At 42.4% G+C, this 13,016-nt stretch overlaps 1 protein-coding gene across 1 annotated transcript in view; it reads left to right on the top strand.

The window, feature by feature from the left end:
- Nucleotides 1-13,016, top strand: part of LOC122554632 (neurogenic locus notch homolog protein 1-like) — a 158,378-nt gene that overhangs the window by 92,002 nt on the left and 53,360 nt on the right. Inside the window, exons 8-10 of the mRNA XM_043699954.2 lie at nt 2,143-2,328; nt 3,640-3,753; nt 12,013-12,126. Coding sequence (XP_043555889.2) covers nt 2,143-2,328; nt 3,640-3,753; nt 12,013-12,126 — 414 coding nt within the window. The remainder of the gene's footprint in view (nt 1-2,142; nt 2,329-3,639; nt 3,754-12,012; nt 12,127-13,016) is intronic.

Raw genomic sequence — 13,016 nt, 5'->3', positions numbered from 1 at the left:
ATCGAAATTATTGTTTTTTATCAAACTCTGGATGCTTGGAGGGGAACTCAATGATGATTTTCCACAGACCAGGTACCTTTGTCCCTCTCATGTCCACAAGAGCCAAGTTGAGCTCATTTAAAACTCCTTTCATGTTGCCTCAATGTTGATGGTTTTCTCCCGTTGATTTGTGGTCCTAGGGTAATATACTGCCATAGAGCACAAACCGGGGATGTTTGAATCTGATAATGTACCCTTTTCTGTAAAATAGAATAATCCTTAAACTCACTGTCCTTGCAAGCCATTACTTCATTTCAACCTTCCCTTTCCTGTCAAATCCTTCAATGTCGTCACTGCTTCCGGTGCCTGGGAATTCCAAGTTTGAACCGGCACGGTGGCACAGTGGTTAGCACTGCTGCCTCACAGCGCCAGAGACCCGGGTTCAATTCCCGCCTCAGGCAACTGTCTGTGGGGAGTTTGCACATTCTCCCCGTGTCTGCATGGGTTTCCTACGAGTGCTCCGGTTTCCTCCCACAGGAAAAAAAAAGTGTAGGTTAGGTAAATTGGCCATGCTAAATTGCCCTTGGTGTTACGTGAAGTGGTAAATGTAGGGGAATGGGTCTGGGTGGGTTGCTCTTCAGAGGGTTGGTGTGGACTTGTTGGGCTGAAGGGCCTGTTTCCACACTGTAAGTATCTAATCTAATCTGAGCCCCTTCAGTAGGACTTATACCTTTTCACCAATACAGTACTTCGTTGGCTCATTAGAGTTGCAAATTATGACCTGTGTGATTGTAATGGTGGTGAAGTATCCCTTCTTGTCCTTATTCACCTGTCTGCAATTGACCACACCAACCTTTCTATAACACCTGTCTGCTGTTGTCCAGCCGGGTGAGATGGTACATAGCCAGAAAGTCACTTCAGATGGCTTCTCCTCCTGTTTGTCTCCTCTGGTATTCATAAAGAACTATCCTGTTTGTCTCCTCTTGTATTCATAAAGAACTATCCTTGGCCGCCTTTCTCCTCTACATGCTGCCCCTCTGGAGCATTATCTGAAAACACTCGTCATTCTTCACATGCCTTATGACAGCACCCAGCTCCACCTCACTCAACTTGCTTGTCTCGACCTCTCCACTGTTTTTGAATTCTCAGACTGTTTATCCGACAAATAGTATTAGGCAAGCAGAAAGTTTCTTCAGCTAAATGTTTGGAAGAGTGAAGACATTATCTTTGATTTCTGACACAAACTCTTTCAACCAGCCTATAATTTTAATCCTTCTCCATGGTTTACTGTCTGAGACTGAACCAGAATCTTCACAGTCTTGGTGTCACATTTGATGGGAGCTTCTGACCACCCGATTCCATCATCACCAAAGATGTCTGTTGTCACTTTTGTAACATTGCCGTGTCTCTGCTGCTGCCCTAACTCATCAGCTGAAGTCCTCATTCATGCCTTTTTTATCTCCAGCCTTGATTACTCCAGTGTACTCCCAGTTGGCATTTTGTATTCCAACCCCTAAGTTGAGGTAATCCAAGTCTCTTTGTGTGTGCCCTAAGCTACAATAAGCCCCATTCACCCCATGAGCCTCTGCTCAATAATCAGTATTGGCTCCCAGGTTAAACCAATTCTCATCCTTGTTTCCAGAAAACTCTGGAGCTTCAACCCTCCTGATCTCTAATCGTCACTCCTGTGTCTCGGTTCTACACAATTCTGGATATTTCTGCACCTCCAGTTTTTGCCTCCAGAGGAAAATCCCCTGACTTGAATCACCCCACCACTGGTAGCCACGCCTTTACCTGTCAGGACTCTCTCTCTAGAAGTCCCTTCATGTGTGGAAGCTTTGCTTCCTCTCTTTTTCTCCTTTTGAGTCTCTTCTTGAAAACCTGTCTTCTGACCATCTTCCCTTGTGTGTCCTTGTAAGTCAATGTCACATTTGAGAGAAAGACTTTTTGGGGCATTTTGTAACATGAAAGACACTAAATAAGTTCAGATTTTTGTTGACACAGAATTATTGGCATGTACAATATTGGAGGATGAGAACTTTGATGAGAGGGAATGCATTTCTCATAAGTAAATGGTAATTGTGTGCGCGGGTAGCGTCATTAATGTCCCAGAAGCTTGAAATCATACAAATGTCTCTGACCTTTTGGACATTTACATTGTAGGAGGCAATCCCTGTGAACATGGAGGGAAATGTGTCAACACCAAGGGCTCTTTCCGCTGTGAATGTATTGTGGGTTACACAGGACCGCGTTGTGAGACGGACGTCAATGAATGTCTTTCCATGCCATGCCAGAATGATGCCACCTGCTTGGACCAGATTGGTGAATTCAAGTGCATCTGTATGCCAGGTGGGAACTAACAGGGCAGAGGCAGTACATATCTGACCAATTGGACACATGTTTTCAAAATACATTAGCTTGTGCATTCAAGGCTGGTTGTCACAGGGTGAAATGATGGTTGAGGCATTTACTTATCGTGGAAGTCAGATTCAGAACTAGTCTGCAACAGGCCCTGGTATGATAGGAGGGAAATCTCCAGGTTTAAGTAAATAAAAAGACCAATGAGTAAAGCAGTAAATGCAGCACAAGTTAATTTCTTAGTTTAACTTTTGTAAATGCCAAAGTGAAAAGACAATAGTAATAGGTAGCAATGCAGCACATGTTTAGCGATTCCTAATGCAATATTTTAGGTCAAAGTTTGGGCAGAGTGACATATATCCAACTTTCTTTCTGAGAGATTCGTAAAATGAAAGGATGACACGTTGAATAAATTATGTAAGTAATTAAACATAAATCCTAGCTGTTAGTGGAGGCACCTGCAGCTGTATCATGTTGTATTGTGTAGCCACCCTTGTGTGGAAGTTATCATAAATAGCCTGAATGACTGACCCACATTTTGAAATTGACAGCTCATTGCATATCCTGGCATTACCCAGTCTCCTTTGTGTTTGGGGTTTGTGCTGTGATCTCTTGGAATGGGCTGATTACTCAACAAAGTGGTACCACGTTTGACAAACATGATAGTACCAGAGTTCTCTCGGCCTATTTAAATTTACTTGCAGAGACCTATCGTTTCTCCTATCTCCTCCAAATTCTCATTCCATCTCCATAGCTATGGACCCCATCCCAACCTTTTTGTGAAAATACTAATGCAGCAGCATCCTTAATATTGACTCCAGTGGAAGAGTGTTGGTAACCAGCCTCTGATTCTCACTATTTGCACCAAATAGTACCATAATGTGGCTTTTATCTGCAGTCCCTCACTGTCACGGATTTGACTCCTGCTTTTCTTTAAGGCAGAACTGTGGAACCCTTTTACGTCAATCCGCCAAGAGGGCAGCAGGGCTTTTGGCTCAGTCCCTCATCTAGTTCTCACTCAATGCTGCACTGGGTATTTAGCCGAGATTCATTGCTGAAGTGTCTTGAGTGGGAACTGAAAATGCAATAGTGCTACCCACTGACATCTATGAGTAGAGAAAAATATGGAGGATTGATGGAAATAAATAACGTTGTCGAGCTGCCTCCTCATTCCATTAATGTGTTAGAATTTATCGTTGAATATTATTGGTTGCTTCCATGTTTGTTGAGGAGCATACTTGTTTCATTAACTGTGATTTTTAAAGAGCTTGTCATTGAGTCTTCATGTTTTGCTAACGTTAGGTTTTGCGGGGACGTACTGTCAGTTGAACATTGATGAGTGTGAAAGCCAGCCATGCTTAAACAACGGTGTGTGCAAGGATGAAGTGAACAGATTTGCTTGCAAATGCCCATCTGGTGAGTAGATTTTTACAGATCGAGAGAAATATAATTTTTCTGTGAAGCTGCAGTGTTGAGATCTATGTTCATGGGTCATTTCAATGACTTACTGACACATCTGCAATGAATGACACCTTGAATCCCATTTGCCTCTCTGGTTTCTGCACATTTCTTCAGGCTCTTCACCTCCCCATGGGAAATCGAACTTTAGTCACTCTTCCACCTTGCTGGTTGGCCACTCCACATGAATTTATCAAATGGATTATATTGTCAGATTTGTTTTGTGGTAACAGTGCCCATCATCGATAACTATCATATTTGTGTTAATTCATTTTAGCCATGATAAGCAGTGGACATTTAAAGCAAATTTAATAGGGTGGCACGGTGGCTCACAGCGCCAGGGACCCGGGTTCGACTCCATTCTCGGGTGACAGTGTGGAGTTTGCACATTCTTTTTGTGCCTGCGTGGACTTCCTCCGGGTGCTCCAGTTTCCTCCCCACAGTCCAAAGACATGCAGGTTTGACGGATTGGCCATACTAAGTTGCCCATAGCGTCCAGGGTTGTGCAGGCTAGGTGGATTAGCCAAGTGAAATACAGGGTTACAGGTAAAGGGTAAGGGGATTAGGTCTGGGTGGAATGTCTTCAGAGGGTCGTTTGTGGACTCGTTGGGCCGAATGGCCTGCTTCCACACTGTAAGGGTTCTGTGATTCCAAATTGTGGGTACCAGGTGATGTCCAGGACCTAGTTTGGCTCTGAAAAAGTAACTGATGCCCTGAGCACATATATTCCTGCACTTCACAGGTACATGTGACAATCAAACAGTCCCTGCAATGACGAGCTGAGGTGGAACTGGGCAGGCTTTCAGTTTTTACTTGGAACTTGATGCACCCGAGGATGGTGTGGAGTGTTAGGTGCCACTAGAAATAGAAGAGACGATGCTCTAACGCATGTTGGGAGTGAACAATCTAATTGTTATTCATGAAGATGTGACCTTTTAGCTAGGTCACCCCAGAATTGGCATGTAGGTGTCCGAATTGCTTGCTTTTCACCAGTCTAAATTCCTTGTATTTTCATTAGGAATCATAATCCTCCATATGGTTCCAAAGTTGGTATAAAAGATCCTGGTTTATGAATACACTGTGTTGTGACCACCATGACGGTGCTGTTCTTTAAACAGCATTTTGCTTCACATAACCATGTCATTTCTCTGACAGTAACTAATAATAAATTATTCAGACAAGGGATTTTGTCAGTCATCTCACAATAGGTCTCACTGTCCTTTCATAACTGGCCATGTTGTCTGACACTGCGGTATATTTTTAATGAAAGCAGTTCGTAGCCCTCGTAGTGGCTGACTGCTTCTGACAAGACCCATTCTGCTCAGTTAATCCATCAGTGCTACTCGAGAAGAGGGCCAGCAGAGGAGAGGAGCTCTGTCTGCTCAGAATACCAATGGGAATACAGCCTCGTTGCGGAGTGTGAAGGCATCTGCAGAGACTGCTTCAAATGCACACAATCAGAGCACTGTTCCACGCCGTTGGACAACCCACACTTGTTCGATTTTTCTCCTGTTTTCTTTCACAATTACAGCTCCCCTCGCCCCCCCCCCACCTCGCAAATTCCCCAATCCCCATCCACCCACCACCTCAAACATCATGTCTTCGTTTCTGAACTTTGCAAGAAGAGGCAAACTTGTACAAACACTAAGCTGCTCACTTTGTAACTAACAGAACTCACGATCTTTATAGATTCTGTGGTATAATAGTACTTCATTGATGCAGGGAGAGGGGAAAAAAAAGTAAGAATTAATTGCTGAGTCAGAAACTTACTTGCAATAATACAAGTTGCTGAAGACTCTAGATTGGGGGAGGGGGAAAAATCTGCACATTCTATGAAAAGGAACTAAAACTTCTGAAAGGCTAGCCTTTCCAGGAACCTTTTGTTAGGAGTTTATTTTACTTCTTGTTAACCTTTTCAGATATATCCATTTGTCAGCCCTATTTTTGTAATTGGAATCCGGCTATACTGAGGAGACATTGTTTTGCAAAGCCGAGAATGTGTATTTCCTTGCCTGAGGATGCTGTCCGAATACAAGTGGTCGCATTCCTCACTGTTGTATTATTGGACAGTCCAGTAATTGACGGTCTGATCCTGTGTCTTTTTTCCTTTGCACTTCTCCCCTTGTAACTACTACTGGGTATATTTACGTAGCCGAGGACTTCAGAGATCAAACTGAACCATTACTGTGAAGTATCGCTGTGAAGGCAGCATGGTGGCTCAGTGGTTAGCACTGCTGCCTCACAGCGCCAGGGACCCAGGTTCAATTCCTGCCTCGAGCGACTATCTATGTGGAGTTTGCACATTCTCCCCGTGTCTGCATGGGTTTCCTCCCACAATCCAAAAGATGTGCAGATCAGGTGATTTGGCCATGATGAGAAATGGTGTTAGGTGCATTAGTCAGGAGTAAATATAGAGCAGGGGAATGGGTCTGGGTGGGTTACGCTTCAGTGCATCGGTGTGGACATAATAGGCCATGCTGTTGGGAATCTAATCGAAAAGTATCAAATGTAGCAGTGATGTGCTCTACCTCCCCAGTAGTTTGCCTACACTCAGTTTCAATGCATGTGTGAGAATTATGGCCACTTGCCTGAGATACTGGTGAAGGATTGACCACTGGTTGTAAGAAGAAAGAAATCCAGCAGTTAACACCATCATGAGGTGTGGAGAGAATGAAGTCCAAGAAGTAAAAAGAGGATATACCTTAATCATGCACCATGATTTCTTGCTAACTTATTTAACAAAGTGATGTAATGATAATTTAACGTCTTCAGTCAGAATTTTGTACTTATGTGTAAGTATCTATATTCATGTGTATATTTGTTTTATATATGATATGCTGACATATATAATGTAAAATGAAAATTTGTGTAGAATAATTAGAATGTTACACATAACATATTTTAACTTTGGAGAAAATGAGGACTACAGATGCTGGAGATCAGAGCCGAGAGTGTGGTGCTGGAAAAGAGAATCACCGTTTTGGGCATAAGCCCTTCAGCAGGAATGAGGGCTTATGAAATATTTTTCTTTGGGGTCCCTTTAGAGTTGTATAGCACAAAAACAGACCTTCGGTCCAACTCTCGACCGTACCGACCTGGTATCCTAAATTAATCTGGGCCCATTTGCCAGCATTTAGTCCATATCACTCTCGACTCTTCCTATTCGTGTGCCTATCCAGATACCTTTTAAATGTTGTATTTGTACCAGCCTCCACCACTTCCTCTGGCATCTCATTCTATACACCACCCTCTGCATTAAAAGGTTACCCTTAGGTCTCTTTTTAAATCCTTTCCCTCTCACTTTAAATCTATGTCCTCTACTTTTGGACTCCCCTACCCTGGGAAAAAGGGATATTCACTCTATCCATGCCCCTCATGATTTTATCAACCTTTATAACGTCGTCCGTCAGTCTCCAATGCTCCAGGGAAAATAGCCTCAGCCTATTCAGTATCTCTGTGTAGTTTAAGCTCTCTCACCCTGGCAACATCTTTATAAGTTGAACACATTATTCCAAAAATGACCCTACCAATGTCCTGTACAGTTGTAACATGATGTCTCAACCCCTGCATGTTGGAGAGGTTGCTCTTTAAGTGTCCCACTCTCCAACATCTACTGAGCTGAATTTTAAGAGGAGACTTTTACTGATGGTTCCATTTACAGCAGGACTAATATTTCTAGACAGATGTAAAAATATCTTTCACTTAATCACCTCTCTGTTTCCCTAAAAAGGAAAGCACTGGTGTCCCCACATCTTTGTAAGCAAACTTAGTCCCATCTTATCTTGAACAGGGTTGCACATTGATGGTGCTCTGAATAGCATCCCTGTTGAGTTATTTGACCAGCTTGGTGAACTTTTACTGTAGCCTTGACCCAAAGTTATGATATTGAAGTTGATATTGAAGCTCACCTATCTTTTTATCAGTGGAATACTTGCAGATTTTTCATGCCTGTACAGTCGTAGTTTTAAATAAACTCATCTTGTTGGGGTTGATTGCTTCATTGCTGGCACTGGTTAAAATCACAAGCAGCTGTTTCTGAAGCATGTTTTGCAAAATATTAAATGTCTGCAAAGTATCTATGTCAGATAGATATCCTGGAACTTTCAGGGAAAGTAGTGAACAGAACTCATAATTATCCAGAATAATTTTAGGAACTCTATAAAATGAAGAGTGAGGTAAGGTTTGGAGCTGGAGGAAGCACAACCGATCAAGCAGCATCAGATGAGCAGGAGAGTCAACGTTTTGAGTCAGGACCTATCATCAGGACCAATGAAGGGTCCCAACCAGAAACACACGCTCCTGCTCTTCTGATGCTCCTTGAGCTGCTGTGCTTTTTCCAGCTCCACACTTTATTGACTCTGACTCCCCAGCATCTGCAGTCCTCGCTGTCTCCAAAATCAGGAGTGAGATTTGCGGTGAAGTATCGAGCAAATGGATTTGAACTGTTGAGTGGCAGTGTAAGATGTACCCACAACTTACAGAATTTTGTTTCGCGTTGATGGTCAGCTGGCAAGAGGTTGGAAGGAATTGGAAGCATGAATTTTAAAAATAACAAGCTGTGTACAATTAAGATACTTGAACCTAAACTAATAGGTTCAAACTATCTGATAAGCATAGTAGTTCTTGGTTTTTTTATGATGTTTGACACATAAGGTATTTAAAGTTCAAGGGCGCCAATGTCTAGGAAGCTCAATAATTTCCGTTCTAAGGCCATCAGGGTTGCTGCTTCACAATAGGCAAAGCCCTTTGTCAAAGGGAAGTAACTAATTTATTGGAACTTCTTTGAAGTAGTAACTTGTGTTGTAGATCAAGGGGAACTATTCGGTGTATTGTATTTAGATTTCCAGAAGGCATTTGGTAGGGTACCATATCAAAGGCTATTGAAAATAAAAATTCATAATGATGGTTAGAAGGTTAGCTGGCTAGCAAGAAGCACAGAGTAGGAATACATTAATCTTTTTCAGGCTGGCAGGATTTTGTGAGTGGTGTGTACCACGGAGGTCGTGCTGGGGCCCCAATGCTTTACAATTAATATAAATAATCTGGATTAAGGAATCAAAGGTTTTGTAGTTAAATTTGTTGATAACCTAACAGTAGGAGGGAAAGTGAATTGTGAAGAGGACATAAGGAGCCTCCAAAGGGTTACAGATAGTTTAAATAAGCGGACAAAGATTTTGCAAATGGAGTCGAATGTGCAAGAGTGTAAAATTATCCATATTATTAGAAGAAAATAAAACAAGAAGCATATCGGTGAGAGATTACAGAGCACTGAGATGCAGAGAGATCTGGGTGTCCTAGTTCATGAATCACAGAAAGCTAGTATGCTCGTACAGCAAGTAATCAGGAAAGCTAATAGAACAAACTTGGTTTATTCTGAGGGCAATTTAAATGCAAGAATAAGGAGGTTGCGCTTCAGTTACTAGGACATTGGTGAGATCGCAACTGCAATACTGTGTACAACACCTGTCACTGTAATTATGAAAGGATGCTAATGTATTCGATGTAGTTCAGAGAAGATTTACTAGGCTAAAGCCAGAAATGAGCAGATTGCTGACTGAGGAAAGGTTAGACAGGTTCGGCCTGTATCCTCTGGTGTTTAGAAGAATCAAAGGTGACTTCATTGAAGCATATAAGATCCTAAGGAGACTTGACCAGGTGAATGTGGAAAGGATGTTTAATCTTGTGGGAGAATCTAGAACGATGGACCACAGTTCAAAATAAGGAGTGCAACAGAGATGAGAAAACATGTTTTTTCTGAGGACTGAGACTTTAGAATTCCCTTCCTCTAATGCAGCGGATGCTTTAAATATTTTTAAGGCAGAGGTAGCAGACTTGCGATTCCCAAGAACTGAAAAATTCTTGGGGATATGGAGGAATGTAGAGTTGAGGTCTTATTGAATGACAAAGCAGGCTTGAAAAGCTGATTGGGTTACTGTTGTCTTTGTATGTTTATATGAAGTTAATGGACATATATTGGCTTTTTGCTTTGTCTTTTCTTATGGCTCACCAGACCCAAAATGGCAAGTCTCAACTCTGACCCTGTTGGATATGCTACTTATGTCCCATTGCAGCTCTATTTGCTTCACTGGGAGATACTCTTCCAGCGTTAAGGTCTAGAAAAGTGCTGTGCCATTAAGTACTGTGGAACTGTAAGGAAGCAAACCCATCATGAACTCGTGTTGTATAGACCCCAGCAAACTAAACAATTCAATTCTCAGTATACAGAATTCTGCAAGACTGAAATTGTCCCGATTACCTTTGGTTTTACAGATTTCCAAGTAATCAAGTCCTTTTCTATTTAGATAGTATAGAATTCAGTCAGAACAAAGCCTTATACTGATATCCCAAAGATATCAAAAGCTGTTTTCCCTGAGCACTCTTGATAGGAAACTGTAAGAAATTAAACTCTTTTTCCATTCACATATTGTTTTTTCAGCATTAGTTGTCCAGTTTATTCTTGAATTTCATTTTACCACATCAATCACTTCTGTGAGGACTAAAAGCTTTGTCAGTGTAGGTTAGTGTTAAAAAGGAAGATATAGAATTGCTGAACGAGTAAAATGCAGTACAAAGACTTCTGTAACTTCTGAACAGCGGTTGCTGTTGCTGGCAGTTTTGACCTAAGTCTTGGCAATTTATCGGGGTACAGACAGAATATGGGCTGCAGCTTTGGCGGCGTGCGTTTCACTACCTTTTCACACAAGCGAACTCTTCCATTCTGTGACCCTCGGACACAGAAAAATGTGCATCCCTTCTGAGCTATTGCTCTGCTTCAGCTTCAAATTTGGGGACACTCCAAGGAGACGAGGAAATGATTTTATCAAAGCTTGGGAATCTTCACCACCCTTCCCGGAGGTTCCTTGGGGCCTGAGAGCTGCTCTGTTCTCCGTTACACACACAGACAGGATTCCAGGGCTTGTGTCAGCTGTTGCCAGGCCGCAGTTCACGCTGATGTGTCATTTGAAGCACAGGCAGAGCCTCGTGGCCCGGGAGCTGTTCAGCTCAATTCAGCCCTGCTGCCTGCCAGCACTTTGGCTAGCCATGGTCTAACCAAGCTCTTCAATGCGCTCCCACAAGGCCGGAAATCCCTTTGTGCTGGCTTCCAGTGCTGCACAGGGGGTGAATCTTTGAGTATGTTCTACTATATAAAAGCTTTTTTTCTCATGATGAGTAGGTGGCTGGGGGAGAAAAGAAAGAAAAGTGTGAAATTAAGGCACTGCATATTTTATTAGAGCTTCCCATAGCCCTACAGAACATTGCTCTTCCCAGTTTGATGCTGAGTATCACATTGTCTGCTGATAATTTTGTTTTCAAATTGATATCTTTACTTAGATCAGGGTTTGACATTCTCAGCATTTGAAACACACATTGTCAGACCTTCAGTCTATATTCCAGCTACATCTTGCTTTAACGCGAGCAAACCCATTATGTCTGCTACTAGTTTTGTAATCTGCTGCTTTGTAGAAATTTGGACAAGTTACTCGATCTGCTTTGGGGGAGATAGGGTTGGTGGAGGATTGTGGAATGAAGCTTCAGTAAACTTGCATCAGCTTTTAAAATGAGCATTTAACTTTTAAGCTGCAGGAAGTAGCATCTGGCTCCATGAACTGAATGTCTTGTGCAGTTCACCTTACAACGTTTTGGTTTTGTTTGTTTAACAGTTGCCAGTGGTGTTTATACTTGTATTTTCACTGTAGCATCTTCTACCGTGTGAACAGAGATTTCCTTCCACCATTTGTATTCTTGATGTCTGGGTTAAGATTGCAATCAGGTGCTTAATCCAGCAGTTGTATTATTCCTGCATTGGCGGGGTGGGGGCAGGTTTAGTTGGTCATACAGCAACAATTTATGGAGGCACTTAACCTTTTGAACAGGACGATTGAGGAGAGTGGAATGGCATGGACTAGGGGGAAATATTGTAGAAACTCGGGCTTTGCACAATGGCTGGTAAGCAGGGCACTACAGATGCTGGAAATCTGAAATAAAAACAGAAAATGCTAGAAAACTACTGAGCTGGTCAACGATGGTTGTGCAGAGAGAGATCTGTAGAAGCGGCTTAAGAAGGCAGTTTGCCACCATTTTCTTGAGTGTAATTAGGAACGGGCAACAAATTTTGGCCACACCAGTGGTGCCCAGATGCTATGTAAGAATAAAAGTTAAGACAGTTTAGGGATTCATTGATTTGCGTATTGTTTCTGTCTGTGTGCATATTTGCAGGTTTTGCTGGGAGTATGTGCCAGATTGACATCGATGAGTGTGCCAGCACACCATGCCAACATGGAGCCAAATGTATTGATCGCCCAAATGCCTTTGAATGTGATTGCAGTGAAGGTAAGCCCATGGATGCTCAAAATGCTGGAAATGAAACTAAACCTCTCGCGCATTTGAACATTTGCACTCGAGGAACGCTTTGATAAATTGCCTTGCCTTGTAATTTATCCCCCACCTTTTATGGCCTCCAGTGACCAATCCCATTTCTGTCAACCCCAGCTGAGAAAGAAAATGATGCATTGGAAAAGGCTGCTGAACAATGGCTGTTCAAATGTTTGCTGTCTGGCAGCTGTGGGCTCCATGTTCAACCCCTCCCTGAATCTTCACTCACGTTCCAAAGGAAACTTGAATTTCCTTGCTGTTGGAGGAGGTTCCTGCTCCACTTTTACTGATACTTTCACTAACACTATCCTGCGGTTTATTTCAGCATTAGGTTACTTGTCCCCAGGACACTTTGGAATTAAAATAACTTTCCCACATTCGCTTTTAACTGCTGCGCTGCCAGTCTGTTTTTCAGCCTGTGCATTCTTGGGAGGTTCATCAAGTGCTTGGTACCCTTTACAATGACCACTGCCGGATCCAGGGCAAGCCGCTTAAAGTTTGCGGCTTTACATCCCCAAGGAAGGTTTTGCAACAACCTTGTCATGTGCTGCTTCAATTTTTTTTTGTGTGTTAACCAATTCATCAGTTGATGAACAAAACATTTGGCAGATCAAAAAAGGGTTGTGACTTCGCAGGTAAGAAGGATTACTTGGCACAGCAAATTACTTGTCACTCAGGTGCCAGTACACTCCAGAAGACGTTGTAGTCAGTTAAAGTTTAGCCAGTGGCTATTTGTAGAAAGTCATTGAGCTTTTGAGAAATACAGAATGAAAATATAATGGATTGGAAACATTAAAGGTGCTTCTTTTTTCTTTCTGTCTTGCTCTTGCCTCTGCCCCTCTGATTTC

The sequence above is a fragment of the Chiloscyllium plagiosum genome, unplaced genomic scaffold, assembly GCF_037043375.1.
Source record: "Chiloscyllium plagiosum isolate Xiang-an unplaced genomic scaffold, Cpla_swu_hap1 HiC_scaffold_9, whole genome shotgun sequence".
In the NCBI taxonomy this organism is placed as follows: Eukaryota; Metazoa; Chordata; class Chondrichthyes; order Orectolobiformes; family Hemiscylliidae; genus Chiloscyllium; species Chiloscyllium plagiosum.
Note: the sequence above shows the minus strand (reverse complement) of the source record. Positions and strands in the feature narration are given on the sequence as shown.